The sequence below is a fragment of the Bubalus kerabau genome, chromosome 22, assembly GCF_029407905.1.
Source record: "Bubalus kerabau isolate K-KA32 ecotype Philippines breed swamp buffalo chromosome 22, PCC_UOA_SB_1v2, whole genome shotgun sequence".
Classification (NCBI taxonomy): Eukaryota; Metazoa; Chordata; class Mammalia; order Artiodactyla; family Bovidae; genus Bubalus; species Bubalus kerabau.
This window is the reverse complement of record NC_073645.1, coordinates 18,342,101-18,369,414: the sequence shown is the minus strand read 5'-3', so window position 1 is coordinate 18,369,414 and position 27,314 is coordinate 18,342,101. Positions and strand designations below refer to the sequence as shown.

General features: G+C 37.2%; 1 protein-coding gene across 2 annotated transcripts; it reads left to right on the top strand.

Annotated features, from left to right (window-relative positions):
- The first annotated feature begins 450 nt into the window (after positions 1-450).
- NOC3L (NOC3 like DNA replication regulator) lies at positions 451-26,961 on the top strand. Of its 2 annotated transcripts, none has more exons than XM_055559962.1 (21): positions 451-608; positions 1,548-1,755; positions 4,671-4,803; positions 5,598-5,755; positions 6,352-6,405; positions 8,033-8,163; positions 9,194-9,355; positions 9,727-9,820; positions 11,501-11,676; positions 12,081-12,209; positions 16,573-16,704; positions 18,358-18,438; positions 18,771-18,871; positions 20,950-21,022; positions 21,108-21,171; positions 21,258-21,329; positions 21,667-21,848; positions 23,105-23,233; positions 23,923-24,020; positions 26,155-26,239; positions 26,591-26,961. In XM_055559962.1, the coding sequence occupies exons 1-21, from the start codon at positions 600-602 to the stop codon at positions 26,717-26,719; spliced, it is 2,400 nt and encodes a 799-aa protein (XP_055415937.1). In that variant the 5' UTR covers positions 451-599; the 3' UTR covers positions 26,720-26,961. The 2 variants fall into 2 exon arrangements, with proteins under 2 accessions (XP_055415937.1, XP_055415936.1); XM_055559961.1 differs by having other exon boundaries at positions 6,352-6,411.
- The last annotated feature ends 353 nt before the right edge of the window (positions 26,962-27,314 follow it).

Genomic DNA, 27,314 nt, shown 5'->3' with positions numbered 1-27,314 from the left:
AAAACATTAAGAATCATAGACTTTTGAGTGTTGGAACTCATGAGAAATCATTAGCCATTCCACAAACTCGTCCAGAGAACCTGTCAAGGGGCAGGTATTTCACAAGTGAAATAAGCTCTTCTCTGTCGCACAAAAATCAGTATTTATAATAGAAAGATGAGACGAGCTATATCGTATAACAAGCTAAACATGAGGAGAGGTACAAAATACAGGAAGATGATTGAAAAACTCAGATCCTCTCGTTCTGAGAAGAGCCCAATTTCCTGAAGAACTGCAAGGAAATTCGGCAGGAGTCAAAGATTCAGAGACCCTGTAGAGAGACCGCTGATTACCCACCTTTGGTGATTCACAGTGCCGTGCGCTGCCATGAGCGTGCACTCCGGGGCGCCGTCGGCCCAGGGCCGCGAGAGGGCGCACGACAGCCCCTGTCTACGGAAATCCCGCCCCCATTTCCGGCGGCGGAGGATGGGGAGGGGCTAGTGGGAGTTTCCGGTTGGCTCAGTGTTGCTGATTTCGCACGTGTGTTGCGGGTTCGGGATTCCTGGATTACCACTGTCACTGGCGGATTTGTCCAGCCGGGGTGCCCTGCACACTTAAGGATGAAGGCCGTAAGTGTCCTCAGAAGCCTGGTCCCCGCGGCTTAGGACCCTTTTGGGTCACAGAGTCGCTGCCGTTGTATGGGGGCGGCGGCAGTGGCCTAGATTAGGGGCTCCCTGGGCTCCCTCCTGGCTCTCCGCGCTGTCAGCTTCCTCTCCCTTAGACCTGGCTCCTTCTTTTTCACCCACTGTGCACGCTTGGCTTCGGCGGGCCGCAATGACACTTGCACGAAGTCTTGAGTTCGTAAGATGTCAGACTTGAAGAGTTCTTCAAGACCATCTTTTGAGCCCGTTATTTTACAGACGAGAAACGGTCCTGCTTTAAATAAGTTTATGAGTCTTGGGACCTGAGATAAGTCCCTTTTTTTTTTTTGTTCCTAAAGGTAAGGATATAGAAAAGCAAATTGTAATCCACATGCGAGTTCAGTTTTGTTTTCCTTACATTTAAGGGTCTTTGTCTTGATCTCTTTAAGCTGTAGCTTCATCAGTAATATGAGTATAACAGCAGTCACTACTTCTAGGCTGTTGGCCGTAATATGTTAGAGCACTTTGTAAACAGTTAAGCGATATGTAAATATCACTTGTTATTGCTAAAGACAGCCAACATTTTAATCTTAGTATGCCAAACTACAAGTGTTAAACTAGCCTTGAATAACTATTTACCAGTAACTCAGTGGTTTTTCACACTTTTTTCAGTCTTAGACCCTTTTGAGCCGCTGTGATTTCTGCTCACTGTAGGAACCTCCCGTTGAATAACTCCTGATCTACTGCTGTTCTGTAGGATTAATGCCATAGTGTGGTTTTAGCTCTTATATGCAAGATCCGTGACTGTGAGACATTAAAATTGTGGAATTGGCCTAGTGAAATAATCAATTCTTTTTAACCTGATTTTAAAAATAAAGTAATTTATTTTTCTGAGTATTCAGTGCCCCTTCTGTTGTTGTTTTCTAGAGAAGAAATAAAAAACAGGTTCCAAGCTTTCGGAAGTTGTTGAAAACTAGTAAAGTCAAACTTGAGAACAAGCTAAAAAACAAACAGTTTAAACAACAAAGCACTCTCAAGAAGTACCGTAAAGAGCAGAGGAAACTGAGGCAAGCTGTAAAAGATGCTGTGTCTAAGAAACCCGTACCATTGGAGGACCCAAAGGAAAAACGACCAGGTAACTGTGAAAACATTCCTGTTTTTTATTGATTTGTTTCTATTGATTTGTTCTAAAATATTCTTCATGCAATAACTTTGCTTTTTAGTCATCACTCCTAGGGAAGGATCGTAGTCCTGTGTTTCAGTCATTATGAGAAAACATTTTAATGCAGTATTCATGGTGAAAGAGACCCAGCTTCTGTTTTTAGTTTGTCTAGAAAACAGATCTGAAGATTTTCAGTGCATACTTGGGAAACAAACTCAGAATAACCATGTAAATAACTTTTGGGCATTCCAGTGCTACCACTTTCCCATTTCACTGGCAGTTAGCTAAGGAAAGAGTATTGCTTTTCTCTAATGCATTCTTCACAGTGTTGCCAAGTGTCACTTAGTTTTCTAAACTTCTGGCTTTCTTTTCACTTGGAATGAAATTGAGCTGTAATTGTCAAGGTTATTCTTTTGTCACCCTGTTCAAAACTCCCAAGTACTCAAAACAGTTAAGGAATGAGACCATTCTGAGTCAGACCCATTTTGCTACAGCAGAACTTGCACTTTCAGAGTATTAATATTTGACTATATCTGACTTTTCTTTCTTCCTGTGCACATCTCATTCTCTTCAGATCAGATCAGATCAGATCAGTCGCTCAGTCGTGTCCGACTCTTTGCGACCCCATGAATCGCAGCACGCCAGGCCTCCCTGTCCATCACCAACTCCTGGAGTTCACTCAGACTCACCTCCATCGAGTCAGTGATGCCATCCAGCCATCTCGTCCTCTGTTGTCCCCTTCTCCTCCTGCCCCCAATTCCTCCCAGCATCAGAGTCTTTTCCAATGAGTCAGCTCTTCGCATGAGGTGGCCAAAGTACTGCAGTTTCAGCTTCAGCATCATTCCTTCCAAAGAAATCCCAGGGCTGATCTCCTTCAGAATGGACTGGTTGGATCTCCTTGCAGTCCAAGGGACTCTCAAGAGTCTTCTCCAATACCACAGTTCAAAAGCATCAATTCTTCGGCGCTCAGCCTTCTTCACAGTCCAACTCTCACATCCATACATGACCACAGGAAAAACCATAGCCTTGACTAGACGGACCTTTTTGATCCCTTGGCAACCATGCTGTTGTGATATATAAAAGGGCATGGGACTGGAAGTCAGGATGCCTGAGCTTTTCTCAGATTTTGTTTCTTACTAGTGGTGTGGCCTTAGTCTGTCACTTAATCTTCATTTATTTAAGAAAAAAAATACTTCATTTATTAAAAAAAAAAAAAATAGGCCTTGCTTGAGTTAGATATGTTTAAAGATCTATCTAAATTTCAGAAGAATTTAAAAAGCATGATATGTTAGGTATTATATTTTAAAAATAAAAGCAAAAAATGTCTTTCTTCTTACATGTTGAGCATCTAAATTAAGTCTCTTAGGGAGTTGGGTATAGGTATAATGTTCAAGTGAAAGACCTGGGTTAGAGAGAATAGTTTTGCAAATTATTACTATATAGATGGTAATCAAAGCCTTTGACTTGAGTAAAATCACCATGGAGACTGTGTAACATGAAAATAAGAGAACCCAGAAAATAATTTTAAGAAACGCCAGCATTTTAGAAGTGAGTAGAGAAACCTGTAACGTGGTTTGAGGTGGAGCCAGAGAATTAGGAAGAAAACTTAAATTGTATATGTCTTAGAAATGGAAAGAAACATGTTTCAAGAAAGAAGGAAACTTTTTATGTTCTAACATGAAGTAGTCTATAAAATGAATTTTAATTTTAAAAACCAAGATGAATAGTCATGTATATTGGAACTTCCACCCACTTGAAATTACAGGTTATCACCAGTTGAGTAAAAAGGAGAAAAATATGTATGTACACATAAACTCATATGTGAACTATCACAGTAAGAATTAAAAGAAAAAAAAAATAGACTTTCCTTTGACCCAGAGATCACTGCTAGGAATGTATCCTATGATTATTTGAAAATATTTTCTAAGAGTATATATGCCCAAGCATGTTCGTTGCAACACTGTTAATTTATGGCGATTATTATGGCATCTTTGGCATATTTGGCAGTATAGCAATTATTATGGTTAATTATGGCAAAAATATGGAAACTATAAGGGGCTTCCTTTATAGCTCAGTTGGTAAAGAATCCGCCTGCAATACAGGAGACCCTGGTTCAATTCCTGGGTTGGAAAGATGTGCTGGAGAAGGGATAGGCTACCCACTCCAGTATTCTTGGGCTTCCCTTGTGGCTCAGCTGGTAAAGAATCCACCTGCAGTGTAGGAGACCTGGATTCGATCCCTGGGTTGGGAAGATTCCCTGGAGAAGGGAAAGGCTACCCACTCCAGTGATCTGGCTTAGAGAATGCCATGGACTGTATAATCCATGGGGTCCCAAAGAGTTGGACATGACTGAGCAACTTTCACTAATTATGGCAAAAAAAAATTATTTTAAAAATAATCAAAATGTTCATCAGCAGGGAATTGTTAAAATAAATGATATAAAGATATACAATATCATACAGTTGTTGAGACTGAGAGCCATATTCTAGCTATATGATCTACAAGATCTTTGCAGCAGATGACACAATTATCATTGCTTCCTCCTCCAAAAAATTTTTAAGCTGCTGCATATTTTTCTCTTACATGTAAATTTAACGAATTTAGGATGTATTTTAAATTCTTATGCCTGGTGTAAGTGACCTGGCATTTAGAATGCTCTTGGTGTTTAGATTTAAGGGGTCAAAGATGCTAGCATTTTGCCTCACCCATGACAACCAAGTACAGCAAAGAATTGTCCTGCCCAACATGTCAGTAGTGCTCACGTTTAGAAACATTGGGCTAAGGTGGTTGAAAAACATAAGCTTTTCCTATCATAGACACAAAAACACAGGATTCTATGTCTCTAATACTAATTCCTGATTTTTTGTTGTTGTTGTTTGTTGGAATAGGTAAAAGGATTGAGAGGGAAGAGGAAGAAGAGGAGGAAGCCCTTCCTTTAGATATGATGGATGAAGATGACTTACAGTTAATGAAAGATTTAGGACAAAGAGCATCTTTTCTAACGAGAGACATTTCTTCCAGGTAATACTTCATTTAGATTATAGTCATTCACATCCTTTCAACGTGAAAAACTTGGTTCTGAATTTTACTCAGGTGGGTAGTGCAAGATGCTGCTCATCTCTGAACACTGGAGTTTGTAAACTGTAAACCCTATTCTGTAAACCTTATTCTGTTTATTTCGTAAATAAAATTAGCTCATAAAAAAATGATTTTATTTAGTATATATCCCGTTACCCATGTCTCAGTCACTGTCACCCTCTCATGCTGAATTGCTCAGTTGTGTCCAACTCTCTGTGACCCCATAGACCACAGCCTGCCAAGCTCCTCTGTTCATAGAATTTTCCAGGCAAGGTTATTGGAATAGGTTGCCATTTCCCATTCCATGTTACCATATCAGGTAGGTATTATTCTATTTCACAGAAAGGAAACTGTTTTCCCATAGTCACAAATAATGGATCTGAAATTTAATACTTAGGTGAAGTCCAAAGTCCATGCTATGTTCTGAAGGTTTGGGGAAAGTAAAACATTTGGCACAATGTCCACATTGGCTCTGTGGAATACTCTTCAAAAAAAAAATCTGTAACTTTACCTTTATTTTGCCGCTAAAGGGAAAACTAAATGTAAGCCATAGTTTTATGGCTTTATATGGTAGGCCATATGATTCATTTACTATACAAATGTCTCTTATGTTCCTGATCTAAGTGCTAATATCTTTATGCCTATTAAAGATTTGGTTAGTGAGTTATTTTTATGTACTTTTAAAATGATAAGTCTCTAAGGTCTTTTTTTAAAAATACTGAAATTTTTTCCTGCAGTGAGCCTGTTCACGTCAAGAAACGGAAGCATGAGAGTGTTATAGATAAATATGAAAAAATACCAAGAACTCTGCAAACTGTGCCAGAGAAGGAACTGATTCACTTACTTCCTATCAAAGATAAAAGTGGTATAATCCCACAGACCAGAGAGAAACCAGGTGAATCTGATCAACCTGTGTATTAGATTAAAATTTTGGCCGCTTACTAATATCACATTCAAAATTTTCTCATTCAGAATTTATTTTACTTTGACTTTTACTCATATCTACAAAACAGGGTAGCTACAGTTAGTCATAGAGCAAAGTTGACAATTATGGCCGGAAATACAAATGATTATCTCATAGTACAATTACGCCCATTGTACTGTGAGTACAGCTGAAGCTGCAAGGTTAAGGTGATTCTTTTCAGAGTGTTTCATTTTTTTGTTTCTAAAATTAGAAACATACTAGTCCTTTTTTAGCCTTTTTTTTTTTTCATATGTGTATTTTTGTGAAATAAAACACAAAAGTCTGGGACTCAAAGTTGTGATATTATGTGGTTTATCAAAAAAATCCGCCCATAAAGCTACCATCTGGGCAAGACATACTGCCAGCACTCAGAAACATCCCTTCTGCTCCCCTTAATCACTAATTGTTCCCTCCTAAGAAAAGTAACTATTTTCCTGAGTTTTATGATAATCACTTTCCTGGTTTTCCTTGTGGTTTTACAACTTATGTATGTTATCACATTTTTAATATGCATATTTTCCATATAGTTATTGACAGTAACCAAGACAAAGAGGATCAAGAAGAGATGGAACCTGAGGAAGGTAATGGTATGCATCTTTTAGTTAGTAAATTGCTAATTGAGAATTACATTTTTTTTTTTTTTTTTTTTTTTTTTTACTTAATAGTGAATTAGTTTTAGATACAAGCTGTAATGTGCATTTTGGAGTACTGGTCATTTCAAGGTCATTTTGAACATTTTCCCACACTTTGAAACTCTCACCTTGTGTAATTTGTTTGTTGCCCTTCCTATGGGAAATTTTATGCACTTATGTTTGGTGATGTCTAGGCATGCATGGAGAGTCTGATAAATTATTACTATTTTGAATTCTTTTTAATCATAATTTAAGGACCTGCCTACAAATAACTATTAACTTTTTAGCCTAAAGGATAAAAATGACTCTGATACAAAATTATTTTGGCTCTTTCTTAGAGCAGTTATACTTTATGTATGTCTATTTTACATAACTAAATGTGGGTTCTAATAGTTGGACCAGTTCCAATCACAGTTAAACTGAAAGAACATATTTTATTGTTTGAAACTATATTGGTTTGGAATTTGTGATAAAACAAGCTGGTTAAATTTTACTTTGTCTTAGCAAACCTTATTAGTGTAAATGAGATTACAGGGCAATTATTTTAACTGTTTTGGGTCATCCTTCATAGGCTTATAACAGATTATGCTTGTGTGTTTGTTAAATCTAGTTGCATGTACATTTCTTAAGGTAGATGTATTTTGCATAGAGTTGAAAACAGGAGCATGTTTTGTACTTTTTAAAAACTAAATCAGATTGTTCTTTCTCTTAATTTGTATGAATTATTGTGGGTTTATTAGCACAGTGGGCTTCCCTTATAGCTCAGTGGCAAAGAATCCCCACCAATGCAGGAAACGTAAGTTTGATCCCTGGGTCAGAAAAATCCTCTGGAGAAAGGAATGGCTACCCGTTCCAGTATTCTTGCCTGGGAAAGCCCACAGACAGAGGAGCCTGGTGGACTGCAGTCCATGGGGTCACAAAGAGTTGGATGGACATGACTTAGTGACTAAACAACAGCAACAGTTAGCATGCTGCTGCTGCTGCTACTAAGTCGCTTCAGTCGTGTCCGACTCTGTGCGACCCCAGAGACAGCAGCCCACGAGGCTCCCCTGTCCCTGGGATTCTCCAGGCAAGAACACTGGAGTGGGTTGCCATTTCCTTCTCCCGTGCATGAAAGGGAAAAGTGGAAGTGAAGTCACTCAGTCGTGTCGGACTCTTAGCGACCCCATGGACTGCAACCTACCAGGTTCCTCTGTCCATGGGATTTTCCAGGCAAGAGTACTGGAGTGGGGTGCCATTGCCTTCTCCGTCAGTTAGCATAGTACTTAAGAATAAGAACTCTTAATCAGACTACCTGGATTTAAATCCCATTTCTGCCAGATATTTGAGCTTAGGCAAGTTACTTTCTCTTTGCCTCAGTTTATCTACAAAATGAGGCTAATGATAGTATTTGCCTCATGTGATTGATGAGAGATTTATATGTATTAATAGTAATCTTGGCCCATAGCAAGTACTTGGTAAAAGTTAGCTATCATTATGGTTGTTTGTTACTACAAGAAAATTATTTTAATCATTAAGATTCTTGGATACTTGTAAATAAAGAAATGTTTAAGAGGTGAAACCTAATCTATTTCAGAGATAATTGAGAAGCCCATTAAGGAGCTGACATTAGAAGAACATTTAATTGAGAGGAAGAAAAAACTACAGGAGAGGAAAATGCATATCGCAGCCTTGGCATCTGCCATATTATCAGATCCAGAAAGTAATGTAAGTATAATTAATTTCCTTAGACTGTTCATATTATGTGGTGTAATAGTCTGATCTTTTAAGATTCTCTTCTAAGCTGTAAGCACACATGGAAAGAAGGACATTAACAAAATGGTAGTAACTGAATTAAAATAAGAGAGTTCATAGAACCTTAGCCTAATCCAAATCTGAACTTTGTTTCTAATGTGATCTTAGAAAAGTTGCTTGCTTGAACGTTTTGAGTCTTATTTTTTCATCTCTAAATGAAGATATTGGACTATACCTGATTGATGTATGTAACAATATATTTCAGAAAGTGTTTTCAGGGAAATAGGACACACATGTTTTAAGAAAACTCAGTGCCATTTGTGGCAACATGGGTGGATCTAGAGATTAGCAGACTGAGTAAATAAAGTCAGAGAAAGACAAATATCGTACGATATCACTTATGTGTGGAATCTGAATAAATGATACAGTTATAGAAAACAAAATTACAGTTACCAAAGGGGAAAAGGGTGGGGGAGGGATAAATTAGGAATTTGGGATTCAGATCTAGATTATTATAATCTATATATAATATAGATCAGTAACAAAGATCTACTGTATAGCAGAGGGAACTATATTCATTATTTTGTAATAACCTATAATGGAAAAGAATCTGAAAAAGAATACATATATATTTGTATGGGTATAACTGAATCACTTTGCTGTACAACTGAAACATTGTAAATCAACTATATTTCAATTTTAAAAAAGGTAGCATCATTAAAAAAAGAAAACTCAATAAAAAAAGAATTTCTAAAAATAGATTAATAAATGTAAACTTTTTAAAGTATATTTTTTCTAACTGAGTTTTTTAACAAAAATTTGATGAACTTACAACTTCAGTGATTTATGTGTTGTTAATGTGAGCAGTGTCTGGAGTTGTGTGTGGCTGGACTAGACTGTGAGCCGTTGTGTGAATTCCACTTATTGTGCCAGATGTGTGGTGGTTTTCTTTTGTTCATAATTATCTTGCCATTTCTCTAGCCTTATATGTTCTCTTTAACAGATTAAAAAATTGAAAGAATTACGTTCTATGCTGATGGAGCAGGATCCTGATGTGGCTGTTACTGTTCGAAAGCTGGTGATAGTTTCTTTGATGGAGTTATTTAAAGACATTACTCCTTCATATAAAATACGACCCCTAACAGAGGCAGAAAAATCCACCAAGGTAATGCTGGATATAACTACTACACAAGATAAGCTGAAAACTTTGCTTTGGTAGAGACAGGAAAAGGGCTTCCTTGATAGCTCAGTAGTAAAGAATCTGCCCACAATGGAGGAGATGTGGGTTCAATCCCTGGGTCGAGAAGATCCCCTGGAGGAGAAAATGGCAACTCCCTCCAGTATTCTTATTGGAAAACCCCATGGACAGAGAAGCCTGGCAGGCTATAGTCCACAGGATCACAAAGAGTCAGACACGACTTTAGCAACTGAGCATGCAGAGGTGGGAGAAATAGTGGGGGTACTCATATTTTGTGCTAATTTAAAAATGGATTTTAATATTTTGATTTAAGAAAATGATCTTTTTGGTCTCTTTAGATTCGCAAAGAAACCCAGAAATTAAGAGAATTTGAAGAAGGCCTGGTTAGCCAATACAAATTTTATTTGGAAAATCTGGAGCAAATGGTTAAAGGTATATTAAAAGTATCCTAAGAATGTGTAGCACACTGAGCTCTCATCAGGAAGGTGAATTCTGTATTCTGTCCTGTGTGTTGAGTCAGTATAGTGTATGATGAGGAACAGAGTCTATAGTCAGACTTCCTGAGTTCAAGTTCTGGTTCACCTCTTAGTACCTGTGATAGGCAAAGGACTTAACTTCTCTGTGCTGCAGTTTTTCTGTCTATAAAATGGGAATAAGAATAGTTAAAGTGCTATTCTTTAATAGTATTTTGATGCTTTTCTTTAATAGGAACAATCCAATCTCATTGAATTGTTGTGAGGAGTGAATTAATTTATAGGTATGAAGTAGGATTATAGTGCCTATACTAGATATTGTGCATTATCAGCTATCAGTATTAGTATTATCATTGCTGCAGTCCTGTACCTAGTAAATAGTTGTATGTTTCTTGAATTTATGAATGGTTAGAATTTATTCTACTGTTTTTTATTTGGAAGGAGTAGTCAGGGGAGAAAGATAATGTGATTAGATGTAATGAGTGCCTTGAAAATGGACTTAACATTTGCTTTCTCTTCGTTCAGAGGAGAAAGGGCATAGGAATCATTCTGACATGAATGGGGAAGAGATTTCTTGCCAAGGCAAGGCGCTTTCATCTGACTCAGTTGGGCTCCTTTACTCAGTGCTGGGTCTAAGGATCACCCAGCTGCCATCTCAGCTGCAACAGATCTGAATCTGTTGGCCCAGTACAGACGTGGAATAGGGTGGGTGGCATGGATATTGCTTCTGTGCTCTGTCATCTCAGCTGGAACCTAGATACTAGCATTTATTTATCTATCATAATGTCAGGATTCTTCCCTGTTGTAGCGTGTGTCAATATTTTCCTCCCTTTTAAGGCTGAATAATATCCAATTGTATGTACACACTACATTTTGTTTATCCATTCATTTATCCATTATGAAGTCTTGTCAGTTTTAAGTAAATAGAAAATATTGTTCTTAATTATGATGAATGCAGTCTGTTTGAGGAAAAATCATTTATGAGAAGCAAGTTCAAAACAAAGACACTTGGGGAATTCCCTGGTGGTCCAGTGGTTCGGAGTCTATGCTTCCTCTGCTGGGGGCACGGGTTCGATTCCTGGTAGGGGAACTAAGTTGCTGTATGCTTTGTGGCACAGCCAAAAAACTAATTAATTAATTAAAATTTTAAAAAGTCACTGTCTTTCTCATCTCTGGCTGTGTATGATGAAGAGGGAGGTTTTGAACCTACTTTAGAAAAAAATTGGCATATTTTCGTATATTCAAGTATCTTATATTCGAGATACTGTGTTACAGTACATTACAGAGTATGTGTGTAGATATTTCTAGAAAAAAGGTACTGTGAATCATCAGTTATTCTGAAGAAGTTAAACCTCTTGTGGACCTCTTGGGTAAAGATACCACAATGAGCATTAGCACTAAGCCCAGAGAAATGATGTAAGATCTAAGATCCTTGTAATTGTGGGGAGAGTCAGAAGATGAATGATGGTAGGTAAATGTTAGTGATAACATTTGTACTTGTGTCTTAAGCGTAGACAACTGTTATTTAAGAATTCAGATGATATGTTGATTTTTCATATGATTGCCTGTTGGTGTAAAAGAAACGAATTAATTGAAATTTTAACCAGTGAGTGAAATAACTCCAGTTATCTTTTGTTAGACTGGAAGCAAAGGAAGCTGAAGAAAAGCAATGTGGTTTCCTTAAAGGCCTACAAGGGCCTGGCAGAGGTGGCTGTGAAGAGCCTGTGTGAGCTGTTGGTGGCCCTGCCTCATTTCAACTTTCACAACAACATCATTGTGTTGATCGTCCCTCTCATGAATGACATGTCAAAATTGGTGGGTTGCTTTTGCTGCTTTTCCTTAACAGAAGATCCAAGACCATGTGATTATTGTTTTCCTCTCTCTCAAAATTGTTTTGGAGCTCTTATTTATTGCTAAAATGGGGTCCATTAAATACTGTCTCTTCAAGAAAATCATTTGAAAATAAATTTGTTGCAGCGATTCTGAGTAGCAGCTGGTCTTACCCTCCGGGGAACATCAGGCTTGTGTCTGTACACATGTGGCTGTCACAACTGTGGTGGTGGGAGGAGGCATTGTTGCCGCTGGATCTGGTGGGTGAAGGTCAGAGAGGCTTCTAAACAATATACAGGGCGGCCCCACAACGAAGAACCACCTGGCCCAAAATGTCGGTATCGCTGCAGTTGAAAAACGCTGGTTTAGTGTAACATTTTATTTTTCAGATATCTGAAATGTGTTGTGAAGCAGTGAAGAAACTATTTAAACAAGATAAATTAGGCCAAGCTTCCCTGGGTGTAATTAAAGTGATATCTGGTTATGTGAAGGGCAGAAATTATGAAGTTAGGCCAGAGGTAAGCCTTTCTTTTCTCACCTCGCATTGTGTTTATTTTTAAAGTACAAAGTTAATTTTCAGTTGTTATGAAGCGTTTATTTTTTGTAGAAGTGTATGAACTATAAAGTGAAAGTACTCCCTCAAAGTAAGCACTCATAACAATTTGGCGTGTATCCTTCTATCATAGACATTTGTGTATAGAGACATGCTGTGTTTATATTTTAAAATAAAAAATGGGTTTATACAATGGAAACTATTCTGGAGTTTTTATGGATTGTGGCTTTCTGTAAAGGGCTACCCCATTCTTTTGAACGTCTGCCTCGGTATTCCGTTACGTGAACATGTAGTCCCTACTTGAGGGGCGGCTGAGTTGTTTCTAGATTTTTGCTATTATACAGTCAGCATAGAAAAGAACATCTTGGCCATGTTATTTTTTCACACTTGTGTGAATATTCTGTGAGTTAAATTTCTTAAGTGTCGATACTGTGTCCAACAGTATACACGTTTAAATATTTGAAAGAGAAAATCAAATTGTCCTCCAAAAACCTTTGAACACTTGTGTTCCCACCAGTGATGAGTGTCATTTCCCTACAGCCTACCCAGTGTTGAGTATTTTCACTCTTTAATCTGTGTTAGTCTGGTGGGTAAAAAAATTGTATATTAATAGGTTGTTTATTTTGTTTACACATTGTTCTTAGTAAGGTTTTGCTTCCTTTCATGCATTTATTAGTCATTTGAACGTTTTACCTGTTTGTATTGTTTGCCAGTTTTTTCCCTCAGGTATTTGTCTGTCTTAATGATATGTTAATAGTTTTTAAAATACTCATTTATGTCAATAAAAACTATGTACCAGGCACTATTCTGGGTCCTAGGGATAAAGTAGTGAACAAAAGAAACAAAAGGTACATGTTTGTTGAGCTTACATTACATAGTAAGCATATTAAATCTTTGCTATATAAATTGCAAATATTTGTTGCTGTCTTTTAATCTTGTATTGTGGTCTTTTTGCTTCATACAAGTTTTGCATTTTAATTATTTTATGGAATTGATTTTTTTTTGTATTCAAGAATATGAAGTATCTTACCTTGATGTTCTTAAGTGAAGTTTTATGGTTTTCTTCTTTTGGGCCTTAGATATCTTTGTTAATTTAATTTTTTACTGTTTTATAACTTTGAAGTCTTCCTTTGTCATCAAACCCTTTTCATCCCCTGAAGCTGATCATTTTTGCTGAACTGCTAAAATTACAAATACTGAGCTTAAATATTACTCAGAATATTAGAATAAGCAGATAATAGGGCTTGAACACAAAACTGGATGTGAGGAAACACTTTTATTTTATCGATGCTAGAATATAAACTGCTTCCTTTACTTTCTTGGTATTTGTTTTGTATATTTATAGTTTTTACAGTGATTATTTTTTTAAGGTGTACGATGTGATGATTTAATGTATGTACACATTGTGAAATGATTACCTCAGTCAGGTTAACACATCCGTTACCTCTCATAACTACCCGTTTTTCTGTAGTGAGACTATTTAAGACCTATCCTCTTAGCAAATTTCAAGTGTATAATGGAATATTATTAACGGTAGTCAGCATGCTGTACATTGGATACCAGAACCTATTCACCTCATAACTGAAAGTTTGTATCCTTTGACCAGTTTCCTTATTTCCTCCACTCCCTGGCAACCACCATTCTATTCTCCGTTTCTATGTGTACCACTTCTTGAGATCATACAGTATTGGTCTTTCTGTGTCTGGCTTATTTCTCTTGGCATAATGTCCTCCAGGCTCATCCATGTTATCACAATTTGCTTTATTCATTCATCTGTCCAGCAGACATGTAGATTGTCTCCATATCTTGTCTTTTGTGAACAGTGCTGCCGTGAACATGGGTGTGCAGGTATCTCTTTGAGATACTGATTTCATTTCTTTTGGATATATACCCAGAAGAGGGATTGCTGGATCATATGATAATTGTAGTTTGCAATTTCTTGAGGAGACTCCATACTGTTCCAAAATGGCTATATCAGTTTACATTCCCACCGACAGCGTACAAGGGTTTCCTCTTCTTCCTAACTGCACTGTGTGCCTGCTTGGGTGCTTAGTTGCTCAGTCGTGTCTGACTTCTTTGCAACCCTATGGACTGTATCCTGCCAGGGTCCTCTGTCCATGGGATTCTCCAGACAAGAATACTGGAGTGGGTTGCCAGTCTTTTCTCCTGGGGAATCTTCCCGACCCAGGAATCAAACCCGGATCTCCTGCATTGCAGGGGGATTCTTTACCCGCTGAGCCACCATAGCCTTTCTGACAGATGTCAGGTGGTATCTCACTGCCGTGTTTATTTTCATTTCTATGATGAGTATGCTGTTGAGCATCTTTTCATTTGTCTATTGGTCATTTGTTGTTCATCTTCTTTGGAAAACATACGTATTTAGGTTCTTTGTTCTTTTTTAAGTCAGGTTATTTGTTTTTTTTTCTGTGAGTTGTTTGAGTTCCTTAGTATTTTGAATATTACCCCTTACCAGATACATGATTTGCAAATATTTTCCCCCATTCTGCAGGCTGCCATTGCATCTTATCAGTGTCTTTGCATGTGAAAGGTTTTCAGTTTCATATAGTCTCACTTGTTTGCTTTGCTTTTGTTGCCTGTGCTTTTGGTGTTATATCTAAAAAATTAATGCTCAGACCAGTGTCAAGGAGCTTTGGCCCTGCATTTTCTTTTATAGGGGTTTTATGGTTTGGGGTCTTTAATCCATTTTGAATTAACGTTTATGACTGGTAGGATAAGGGTCCAGTCTCAGTTCTATGTATGGATATCCAGTTTTCCCAACACCAATTTTTGTAGACTGTCCTTTTCCTGTTGTGCATTCTTGGTTCCTTTACCAAAGATTAGTAAGGGACCATGCGCTGCTTTCTTTGATTTGGAGTTATTTATTTTGGGAGGGGGCTTCCCTGGTGGCTCAGCAGGTAAAGAATCCACTTGTGGTGCAGGAGACACTGGTTCGATCCCTGGGTTGGGAAGATACCCTGGAGATATTTTATGAGCACACAGAATACCTACAAAATACTAAAATCTTCTGATACCTAGAATGACTTCAGGTGTAGTATTTATGCTTTTCCTTCTTCCTGGTTTCCATTCCACACTTTAAATGAAATTCTCAGCTTTCTTCAAAATGTACGTGTAGGAACTTCAAAATAATACAAACCTGTAGTTCTCCAACCGCTCCCCACCCCGCCCCCCCCCCAACACACACACACACACACACACACACACACACAATGCTGCTGTAACTGCAGGTCAGTAGGGTGGTTTCTTCCCCAGAAAGTGTAGGATTTTAAGCCCCTTTTCTTTGTGTTTGGATGGCCGCTGTAGCACACAATACATCAATTTCTGAATTAGTTTCTGATTTTTTTTTTTTTTTAATGGCTTAAGGCAGTAGTACTCATGGTCCCTGGACCAGCATCAGCTGGGCCCATATGACAGACCTGCTGAATCAGAGACTCTGAGGATGGGGTCTAGCTGTTTGTGTTTTAACAAGCCCTCTGAGTGAGTGTGATATTTGGTCAAGTTGGAGAACCACTGGCTTAAAGAAATTGTTTTAAAATGAATAACACTAGTCTTCATATTATTTTTTTATTGCAGAAAAAAAGATTAGAACTGTTAACTGCAGAATTGAATCTGATTTGGGAAATGAAAGCTGGTTTGAAAGTGAAAGTGAAGTCGCTCAGTCGTGTCCGACTCTTTGCGACCCCATGGACTATAGCCTACCAGGCTCCTCTGTCCATGGGATTTTCCAGGCAAGAGTACTGGAGTGGGGTGCCATTTCCTCCTCCAGGGGATCTTCCCAACGCAGGGATCGAACCCAGGTCTCCCACATTGTAGGCAGACGCTTTAAGCTGGTTTAGAGATATCTGAAACATCCTCTCCCCGCATGCTGGTCCAGCCTTTTCTGGCCCATCTGCTCTTGCAGTCCTGTCTGCCGGTGCCACATTGTGTTCTCTTCTTCTGCTTCTCATTTCATGGCAAAGTAAAATTATGTGTATTTAGACAAATGCTAGTGTCCTGCTGCTGCTGCTAAGTCACTTCAGTCGTGTCCGACTCTGCGACCCCATAGACGGCAGCCCACCAGGCTCCCCCGTCCCTGGGACTCTCCAGGCAAGAACACTCCAATCATAGACAAATTACTGAATATGTTTAACAAAAAGATAATAGAACTTTGTATAAAATGTGGTAAAAGATGTTGCAGAGTTTTTTTGTTTTTTGGATTTTTTTTTTTAGCTTGAAGGAAGGAAATAACATTGTTTAATGCTTATTCTGTTTAAAGTATTTGAGAGCAATATAAATAATAAGCTGTGTATTTGTGTTTTTTTCAATAACAGATGTTAAAAACATTCTTGTGCCTAAGAATCAAAGAAATAGAAGTGAAAAAAGATACAGAGGATATTAATAAACCAAAAAAGTTCATGACTTTTAAGGAAAAGAGAAAAACTCTATCAAGAATGCAGAGAAAGGTTTGATTGATTTCCTTTTTGGTTTTAATTGATTTTAGAGTAAAATCAATTAGGAACAGGTAAAAATCATAGTTAAATCATATATAAATATATTTAGAGGATTTTATTTTCCCCAGTTATTGCAAAGAAATGTTTTATGAAATCAACTTTAACTGACAATTTATTAGCAAAGAGCAACAGGTGAGAAGGTTTTCTTGCCATGTTGTCTTTTATCCTTTGGCTTTTTCTTGCCGTGCTGGCTTTTAAGATCGTCTTAGATTTGTTGTGATAACACAGATTCCTTCCTTAAAAGAAAGGGTGTATTCATGTGAAGTTGGCAACAAAATAGGTTTTAATTGAATCTTGTTTCTCTGTTGCTTTGTATTTGAAACCCAGGTTGAAATTCCAGACTTTTATTTATTTGCTATGGGACTTTGTAAACTTTTTTTTTTTTTTTAGTATTTTGAGAAATAGAGCTAATAATAGCTCTGCCTTGCAGGGGTCACTGTGCAGTTTAAATAGAATAATATAGGAAAACCACTTAACGGAGTGTACAGCACTGGGTGTACTATATAAACATTGGTTACCACCACCACCATCATTATGATCTCTTCTCAAAACATTTCTAAACAGTTTATTAAGTTATTCAAATGGGTTATTAGGAACAAAATAAAAAGTCATTTCCAGAAATATCCATCTTTGAATGGGTCTAATAACTTTTGAAAACAAGACAAATATCAGAGGGAGGGGACACATGTATACCTATGGCTGATTCTTGTTGACGTTTGACAGAAAACAACAAAATTCTGTAAAGCAATTATAACTCAGTTAAAAAATAAATAAATTTTTTAAAAAGGCAGAAATATCAAAATAGACTTAGTGATTGTTAACAAATGAAGGTTAATATTTAAATTATTTATACTACACTCTCCTAATGTAGGTTGGACATGCCTGTTAGGAATAGCATGTATGTGGCTACCGTGGGGAATCAGAGATTTTTAGCAGATCTTTAACAACTTCATGTGAGGGGAGGAAACTATTCCTCAGTCAGTCCCCTATGTCTCAGGCAGTGTAGCAACCACTGTTTGCTGCTCTTACAGCAGGAAGGAGTGGGAAAAAAATTTTTTGTTGTTGAATTTCTGTATGTTTAGTATCTAGTTTTATGCATTATATGTTAATAAGTTTGGGAAGTATTGTTGATGACTGGTTTCCACATTTTACGTGATTTCACAATAAGAATTCTTTCTGGGCTGAGCATGTCCATTTTTTTCTTTTTGAAAGAATTTAAGTTATAGAAAATTTAAGTTACAGAGAGTAACAATAGAATTTAAGTTACAGAGAGTAGTATAATATATCCCATGTATTTATCATTCTGAAGAGCAAGTATTAGTACACTTCAGTTTTTTTTCTTGAAAAGAAAACACTGGTGATGGAGTTGGAGTCCCTTTCTTCTCTCTCCAATCCCATTCTTCTGCCTTCCTCCTCTCAGGCAGCCACTGTCATATAATTGGTTTGTGTATGTTTCTTATCCATGTTTTTCTATTTTTGCTTGTATTTGTATCTGTAGACAATCTCTGGTGTTGTATGTGTTTCATAATACTGACATATAATGCATCTCTGAAGCTAGCTTCTTCACTCAGTGGTACACCCTTTTTTTTTAAAATCTACTTTCAGTGGAAGAAAGCAGAAGAGAAACTAGAGAGAGAACTTCGGGAGGCAGAAGCTTCAGAGAGTACTGAGAAAAAACTTAAACTGGTAGGCGGTTTCACACATTCTCTTATGCTTTTAAAAAGGTTTTGTTAAATAATCTTAACTAGAGACATTGTTTCAACTTATGGTTATACGACTTTGGTTTACTTCATGGGGCTTAGGTGTGTGATATGCAGGAAATATTAACCTGATTGATGATGGTTGTTTTAGGAAATAACAGAATGTGTATCTTCATTCTGTTTTGTTGAAACTCTTAAGGTTGAATAGCGAGGAGGGATGGGAAAAGACAGAAAAGACTGGGCTTTCAAAAGTGATAGTTTTGCTAACTTGGGAGAAAGTGTACTAGGTTATACTGAAGTCATTTTGTCTGTTCTCAGCACACAGAGACTCTGAACATCGTGTTTGTAACCTACTTCAGAATACTGAAGAAGGCCCAGAGGTCACCTCTCTTGCCAGCAGTTTTGGAAGGTCTTGCCAAGTAAGGGCTGTGTAGGTTGAAATCTTTTAAATTCTTTCTAAATAAATAAGACCAAAATAATCATGAATTTTAAACAGGGCTCACGAATGATAACCTCGTGTCCTTCTCAGTTCTCATTCCTTTTTTATTTGTTACTAGCCTTTCCTTGAAACTGTTTGTAACACTACACATTTTTTGGTTTTCTCATCTCAAACCTTTAATTTTTTTAATTTCCTTCACTAACTCTTTCCTCCTGCTTACTCAGTTTTCACCGTCCCTAAGATTCATCCTTTAGTTCTGGTTTCCTTCTGCTCTGTAGTCAGTTTTTAGTCTTGTATAATCTGTTCCTCTTAAGATAGGTCTTTTTGTATTTTTCTGTGAACCCTGATGAACCTGTTGGGGGATGTGAGCCAGAGTTATGGTCGTCATGATAGTTTTCTACAGTTATTTGAGATATTGTCCCATAGAACAGTGCTATCTAATAGAAATATAGTGTGAACTACATATGTAATTTAAAATTTTCTTTTAACCACATTGAAAAGGGAAAAGAAACAGTGAAATCAATTTAAGTATATTTTACTGAATTTATTTTATCTAAAATATTATTTCGACATGTAGTCAGTGATAAACATTAATGAGATATTTGGCATTCCTTTTTTCATAATGTATCTTCGAAAAGTGGTATATATTTTACATTATAGCATATCATCTCAGTTTGAACTAGCTGCATTTCAAATGCCTGATGGCCAGTGGCTACCATTGTTTGGCAGCCCAGTTTTAGAGATAGGACTAATGTCTGGAAGATAGAGAAAAGGCAGATTCTGTTCAATATAGAAGAAATTACTTCCTAATGACTAGAGCTGTTTGGTGATGAAATGCTTTGCTTCATAAGATAGTGTGGTTCTTGTCATTGAAAGAGGTTAGTGAGAGATTCAAAGAGAAGGTATTGTTACATTAGGGAGGACCTGTTTGTTTTTTCAGTGACCAATATCTTTTTTTAAACAAATTCTTAATAATACTCATTTATTAATACAAATTCAAATAATGCAGTTAAAAATTAAAAGATCATAAGTTCCCTGCTTTCCTTTACCAGTATGTAAATGTGCCTACTTACCTTCTTTCGTATAGATTGAATCTTTCACACAAATGTATACTGTTCTGTAACTTTTCTTTTTTTGATAAAGTTATTCTCGGTATCTTTCCTTGTTAGTATATACAGACCCACTTTTAAGTTCATGATACTCCATTTTATGGATATATAATACTTTATTTGATCAGTCCCCAGTGCTACACTGGAAATAGCTTCAGTGTACTTGTGTGTATATATTGCTAGGTCAATGAATGTGTTCATTTTCAATTTTGATAATTATTGCTGTATTACTTCTCCAAAAGGTTGTACCAATGCACAGGGAATCTGTGACCTCTAAGGTCTTTCCTTCTAAGATTTACTTAGTGTCAAAGGCTCTTGCACTAATATTGAAGAGATATCCTGACTTGAACTACTTCAGTGCCTAATATTTTATAGTGTACAGAGTGCTCTGACATTTAGTAGCTCACATGATTCTTTAACTCTATTGAGTGATCTCAGTTATTTCCAGAAATAAAAGGCCAGAATTGAGGATTATGTAGGTAATTAATTGAAGAGCCTTAGCTGGACACTAGGTCCAACATTTATTTTAAGCTTTCCTAGGGTTCGTTTTCTTATTAATAGCAAAATCTTTCTTCTCTTCCTTCTTCCTGGCCCATTTTCCTAGAAGCTGGAACTGATGACTCCTTTGTTACTTAGAACATCACTTGGGCACCTAGTCAGCTTGTCTCAGAGAAGTCGTTTGCTCTTAGCAACTTCTTTCTCTGAGCAGGAGTATTTTTGAAATATATTTAATTTGTTTAGTGCCTCATATACTCCTGCTGAGTATAGGGTCTAGTTGTGGATGAATTGTCCAAGAGGCCAGTATGAATTAATGAAAAATATAATCTCTAGCATCGCTAACATTTTCAAACAGTAATATTAAAAACACCGTTTTAAAGTCAAATTTAATTTTTAAGCTCTGTATATCTATTTTTATGTTACCTTTTAACCAAATTTTGTTTGATTCCAGGTTTGCTCACCTTATCAATGTGGAATTTTTTGATGATTTATTAGTAGTTCTACATTCTCTCATTGAGTCTGGTGTAAGTAACTCTATTAATGAATTACTTTTTAAGATATAAATTGTAGTTATTCTTAATATCCTTTTTTTGTCTTTGTCTTTTGAAGGACTTAAGCTATCAAGAAAGTCTTCACTGTGTCCAGACTGCTTTTCATATTCTTTCTGGGCAAGGTAAGATAGTGTCTTGACCAAGTTTTGTTTGTCTTGGCCTGTGGAGGCTGTAACACACCTAATTGATGTATTTTGTTATTTCAAAGGTGATGTTCTGAATATTGATCCAATGAAATTCTATACTCATCTTTACAAAACACTGTTCAAGTTACATGCAGGTACGTATGTTTAAGATAATGTGTCTTTAATAAATCTTTATCTTTTAAGAATATGTTATGACTGCAGTTCTAGTCAATGAGAATTGAGAAATAGGAGCTAGTACGTACAATGCCAGCCTGCCAGTGCCACACATCTGTATTTCAGAAAACTTTTGGAATTGACTGGAGATGAATTCCAACTCAGAGCAATACACGGGCAGGGTAGCACTGCTTCATCACTTAGGGAAATGATGTGGGACAGGTACAACAGGGTCATCTGAGATTTTGCAAGTTCAGTGAAGCTGCATAATGAAAAAGGGATGAGACCAGCTCTGAAGGGTCTTATCTGCTGTTTTAGGTGCGACGAACGAAGGTGTTGAGACTGTCCTCCAGTGTCTTGATGTCATGCTGACTAAACGCAGAAAGCAAGTTTCTCAACAGCGGGCCCTTGCCTTCATCAAGCGCCTTTGTACCCTTGCTCTTCACGTGCTTCCAAATTCGAGCATCGGCATTTTAGCAACTAACAGAATACTAATGCATGTAAGTAGGGTGCAAACAGATAGAGCATCGTTCTTGCTATGTAACAACGGTGTTTTGTTTGATGTATGTCTTTTCCCCCATTTACAGTATTATTTTAATTATAAAAGTAATTCATATTTGTGATAAGATTAGGTAATAAAAGAAGTACATAAAAATATGAAAGGAAAACATTCCACCCCTACGGACACTCTCCAGAAATAACCATTTTTACCGGTGGTGTGTATCCATCCAGAAGACTTTAAAAAATTCATATATAAACATGTATGCTAAAGACACACAAGTAGTAATCACTCAGTCATGTCTAACTCTTTGTGACCTCACAGACAGTAGCCCACCAGGCTCCTTTCCCTGGGATTCTCCAGGCAAGGATACTGGAGTGGATTGCCATTTCCTTCTCCAGAGGATCTTCCCGACACAGGGATTGAACCCTGGTCTCCTGCATTGCAGGCAGATTCTTTACCATTTGAGCTACAGGACGTCCTAAACACACACAAACAGAATTTTTTTTTTCTTTTAATGGAGAGGGGATTATGATGCACATTCTGTTCTACAACTTTTCTTTTTAACACTTACTGGTGGCGAACACATTTTTGTGTCAGTAAAAATACAGCTACTTTGTCTTGTTAATGACTGCTGGTTTAACATGGTTCTTACTGTGTGAAAGCACTGTTACAATGCTTTGCAAAAATTAATTCACTTAATCTTCATAGCAACTCTGAAGTAGCTACTATTTTTCTCATTTATAGATAGGAAAAACTGAGGTCCAGAGAAATTAAGAAACTTGCCTAAAGTGACACTACTAGTAAGTTGCAGAGTTGAAATTAAAATTTAAGCAATCTGGCTTTTACACTTTGCATTTTTCTTTTGATGGATGTAAGTTGTCTGCGTCTGTGCTATTATAAATGATGCTATAGTGAATATTCTTATATGTGTATCTAATGTAATTATTTCTATAAAAATGATTCTTAAAAGTGGGGTTGCTGAGTGTAAGACTATCTGTTTTCTTTTGCAAGATGAAATGAATTATTTTCAAAGCAAGCTAAGAAAATATTCTTTTGCAATTTTTGTTCTGTTATGGAGCAAACTTAAATTGCAGAAATTAAAACTAGGTATAAAGTACATGTACTTTATATCTCTTATGTAACTATAGAACCAAATTATGTTTAAATAGAAATAAAAGTACAGAATCCAATAGCATCCTTAAAATTAAAAATATTGTTTTAATTAGTCCTTCTTTTTATGTGACATTTTTGCAGACTTTCCCTAAAACAGACCTGTTGCTTGACAATGAATCTCAAGGGAGTGGGGTTTTCCTTCCTGAGCTGGATGAACCCGAGTACTGCAATGCTCAGAACACCGCTCTTTGGGAATTGCATGCACTGCGGGTAAGAGGATCCCCCCCTCCCCACCGCCCCAAGCCCTTTCCTTTTTGAGAAAAATATTTTTCACTTTTTGCCCAAGTAGTTATAATTGCCAGACAACTTAATGTATTTTGTTTTGGGACTGCCTTTCCTACAATTCCTGTCGTAATATTCCACATCTCACTTTGCTCTTGCTATTAAGATGCTAAGATGCATTTTCTAAGGAAGCAGAAAATGGTGACAGTTGTAGGGTGAGATTTCCTGAAATCTTTCCCTGACACTATTCAAAATAGAAGATTCATTATCAGGCATATTTGTATTGGGTCCTATCCAGGGATATTTTGGAAGCCTGCCAGTTTCAAGAGGGTTTCACCTATGTTGTGACCCTATAGTGTGAACAGTAGCATTCGAGTGGAAATACATTTCAGGAAACCTGTTGTAAACTAACTTTTTTTACTCTGAAAGAGAAATTGCCTTTTGATTTTCCTTTTCATACTGTAAAAGCAAGGCTAAGCTACATCACTAGTAGCTTGGTCATCAGACTTGTATTGGAATCTTGTGAGCAAAGATACTGTTTTTTCTGTGGGTAGCTGGTTCTAATGAATTAGATATGCATTTGTAGTTTTTAGAAAAACTGGTGTTTATTAAACTGTGGCTTGTGTCTTATAAAATACTGACCCACTCAAAATGTGGTGGTCCTCTTTCCCCTTCAGCGACATTACCATCCCATTGTGCGGAGGTTCGCTGTTCACCTCATCGCCGGAGCCCCTTCAGAAGGCTCGGAAGCGCTCAAACCAGAATTGAGCCGAAGGTAGTGTTGAGCGTCGCCTACAGAACTTGGGCTTCCCTGGTGGCTCAGAGGTTAAAGTGTCTGCCTGCAATGGCAGGAGACCTAAGTTCGATCCCTGGGTCGGGAAGATCCCCTGGAAAAGGAAATGGCAACCCACTCCAGTATTCTTGCCTGGAGAATCCCATGGACGGAGGAGCCTGGTGGGCTACAGTCCACAGGGTCGCAAAAAGTCAGACACAACTGAGCGACTTCAGTTTCAGTTTATAGAACTGCAGATTTCAGCTGATAGCTGTTTGACTATGAGAAATCTGTTTTTTTACAAAGTAATAGATTTCAAAATGGAAAGTGGCCAGTTGGTCATCTGGATTTGGTCCACTTCATATTCTTGAGTTATTCCAAGGAGAAAACATTGCTAACTGAGATTTGGTTTGTTTTGAATAATTACTTTTTTTTTAGTTATAAAAAGTTTCACACATACAGATTTAAGTAGAAAGACTAGTGCATCCCCAGGTGCTTATTATTTAGGTTCAACATGTAATAAGATGATGCCATATTTGCTTTATGTGAAGATCCCTGAGTCTAACCAGACTCCCCCTTTTTCCCCCTCTGAATGGTTCTGCTAGGACCAGAAAGGGAGAAGTGAGGAAGCAGAGAGAAGTGCTTTGAACTCGGCCACCTAGAAGGCAGCAGTTTCTCTTGTTAGCCCTCACAACTATCTTTTTGTGTCCCCTGACTGGTCAGAATCTGGACCAGCACTTAAAATGTTCATCATTCTCTTCCAGATGGGGAAAGGGGTCCTCCTAAAAGAAGTTTCTTTACCCACAACTTTTTATTCTGAAAAATTTCAAAAAGTACAAAGAAGTTGAAACAGTAGTAATTATTTTTTCTCCCCCTGACCCCCACACAAGATCAATTAGGAAATACTTCATTCTGCAGAAAAGAAAACACCTTTGTGATAGTCCCACCACTCAGAATTAATATTGTGCTGTAGATTTTCCCCTTCCATTACAGCCCCACTGGTTTCTTTAAGCAGAGACCACAGACAGGTGGCCTGAAAACAAGATTTTCTGGCCTCGTCAGTGTTTGAAAAAAAGTCTGATTAGTTGCTATATTGTAAAACTTGGGGGAATTCACCTAAAAATCACATTTCCAGCTTTTCTTGAAATACTGGGAGAGATGACAAAACAGATCTGTATTTTTACATCATAATAGTTAGCTACCCACCTCTCTTAATGAGATATAAATTGTAATTTCCTATAAATCCTTTTCCTTCTAAGTAGGACAGAGTTAACCTTTGCCCTTCTTCAGTCTCAGATCATTAAGGATTCATTTATATGCAAGGGTATGGACATTTATTCTGTCCTGATTGGCCTCTCCTGGCTTTCAATCCAATCAAACTGAAGAATTATGCTGTTGGAAATCCGTGGAAGATAACTCCATGCCTTGTTTTCTCATGACTAACTTAACACTTAGTTGCATATCTTTCACGTAACTGATTGAGTTGGGATTTGATCACATTAAACTTGAGGTCTTTTGCTCAGCCTTCTTTTCATTCAGGCTTATATTTATCCGTGTATACCAGACCTATATGAGGTGGATTTAGTTGGACAATGAAGTTTTAATATGGGGATTTAGGACTTATTTTATATGTATGTTTTGCTGGTTTTCAAAGAAAACAAAAGCACTAATTAGAAAAGATATATGCATCCTTAAGTTCATCACAGCATTATTTACAATAGCCAAGATATGGAAGCAACCTAAATGCCCATCAATAAATGAATAAAGAAAGTGAGGTATATATGACTGGAATATTACTCAGCCATGAAAAAAGGCATTAAAGCTTGCCCTTTGCAACAACATGGATGGGCATAGAAGGTATTATGCTAGGTGAAATAAGTCAGAGAAGGACAAATACTGTATGATTTCACTCTCAAAGGAACCAACAAAACAGAAATAGTCATGGATACAGAGAACAATGAGGTGGTGCCAGAAAGGGGGGGCTTAGGAGGAGAGAAGTAGGTGAGGGAGATTAAGAAGTATACATTGAGTACAAACTGTTTTCTCTGGGTACGATCTAATTCTTTGGGTACAATCTAACTTTTCAAGTTATACAGATAGATTGGTGCCTTTACATTTCTTATGTTTGTTATTATAGATCTGCTGCAGAACTTTTTGAGGCTTATAGCATGGCAGCAATGACCTTCAATCCTCCTGTTGAATCTTCAAACTCCAAAAGGAAGGTATGTGATAATTTTCATAATTTTTTTAAAAGATGGAATAAAAACTAAATGTCTCTTAGTAACGATTTCAACTTGCTAAATTGTTTTCTAGGTGGATTTTTTTTTTTTTTTTTTTCATGTTTAGGAGTTGATGGTAGGGTGAATTTCTGGGATTGGATTCCTGTGGAGACAGGAGACTGTTCATTCAGTATAGACTAGCTGACATGTCCAAGACCTGACACAGCTCCTGTCATCGTTACGTTTCATGTGCTGCTTTGATGTCAGCTGTTGCCATTTTTAACTTTGCTCATGGCTTGTCTTTTGCTTACAGCATAAGCAGACTTTTAACCCATACTTCTAATATTTTTTCAGGATAAAGTTTTACAAGGGGATTCATTTTTGAATGAAGAGTTAAATCAACTGATCAAAAGACATTGCAGTCAAGTTGCTACTCAGTTGCCTCTGGATTTCACCAAATGTTTGGAAACATCACTACGGTAGTAGAAGAATGAGGAGTCAGTGGACTTCATGTATATTTGTGTGTTTGTGCAGGTGCACATAAAGATATATTGTTAATTTAGGACCTTCTCTTGAGGAGAAAGAATTATCTTTTGCGTGGCACACGGTTCTGTCCCAGTCCTAAAAATATGCACAGGAAAATCAAGACTATGAGATTGCTTTTTACCAGTCAATTACTCTTTGTAACCAAATAAATCTATTTTTATTGCACCACCATGATAGAAGCGAGAAACATTCTAAATTTGAGTGTATATATTTTTATGAAAATTTTTGAGAAAAGGAAAAACAGCTTTCAATTGGGTACCAGGTTCCTTGGCTCTTACCGGACAATAAACTTTTAAGAAGTAACCTAATTTGGTATATGGGAAAAAGAATGAGTGCTCATCATGGTTGCTTTCATGGAACGTTTGAGTGTGATTCTAGTCTCTTTGAAGTCCTTCCTATTTTCTGACATGCTCTGGAGGGTGAAAGGGGAAAAATCCCTTCCAGGTGGAAAAAAACAAGTCTGAGACATTACCATTCTGTCTTAAGGATAAAAGGTATCCAGTGAGGGCCTTCTGGGTTTCCCAGGTGGCAT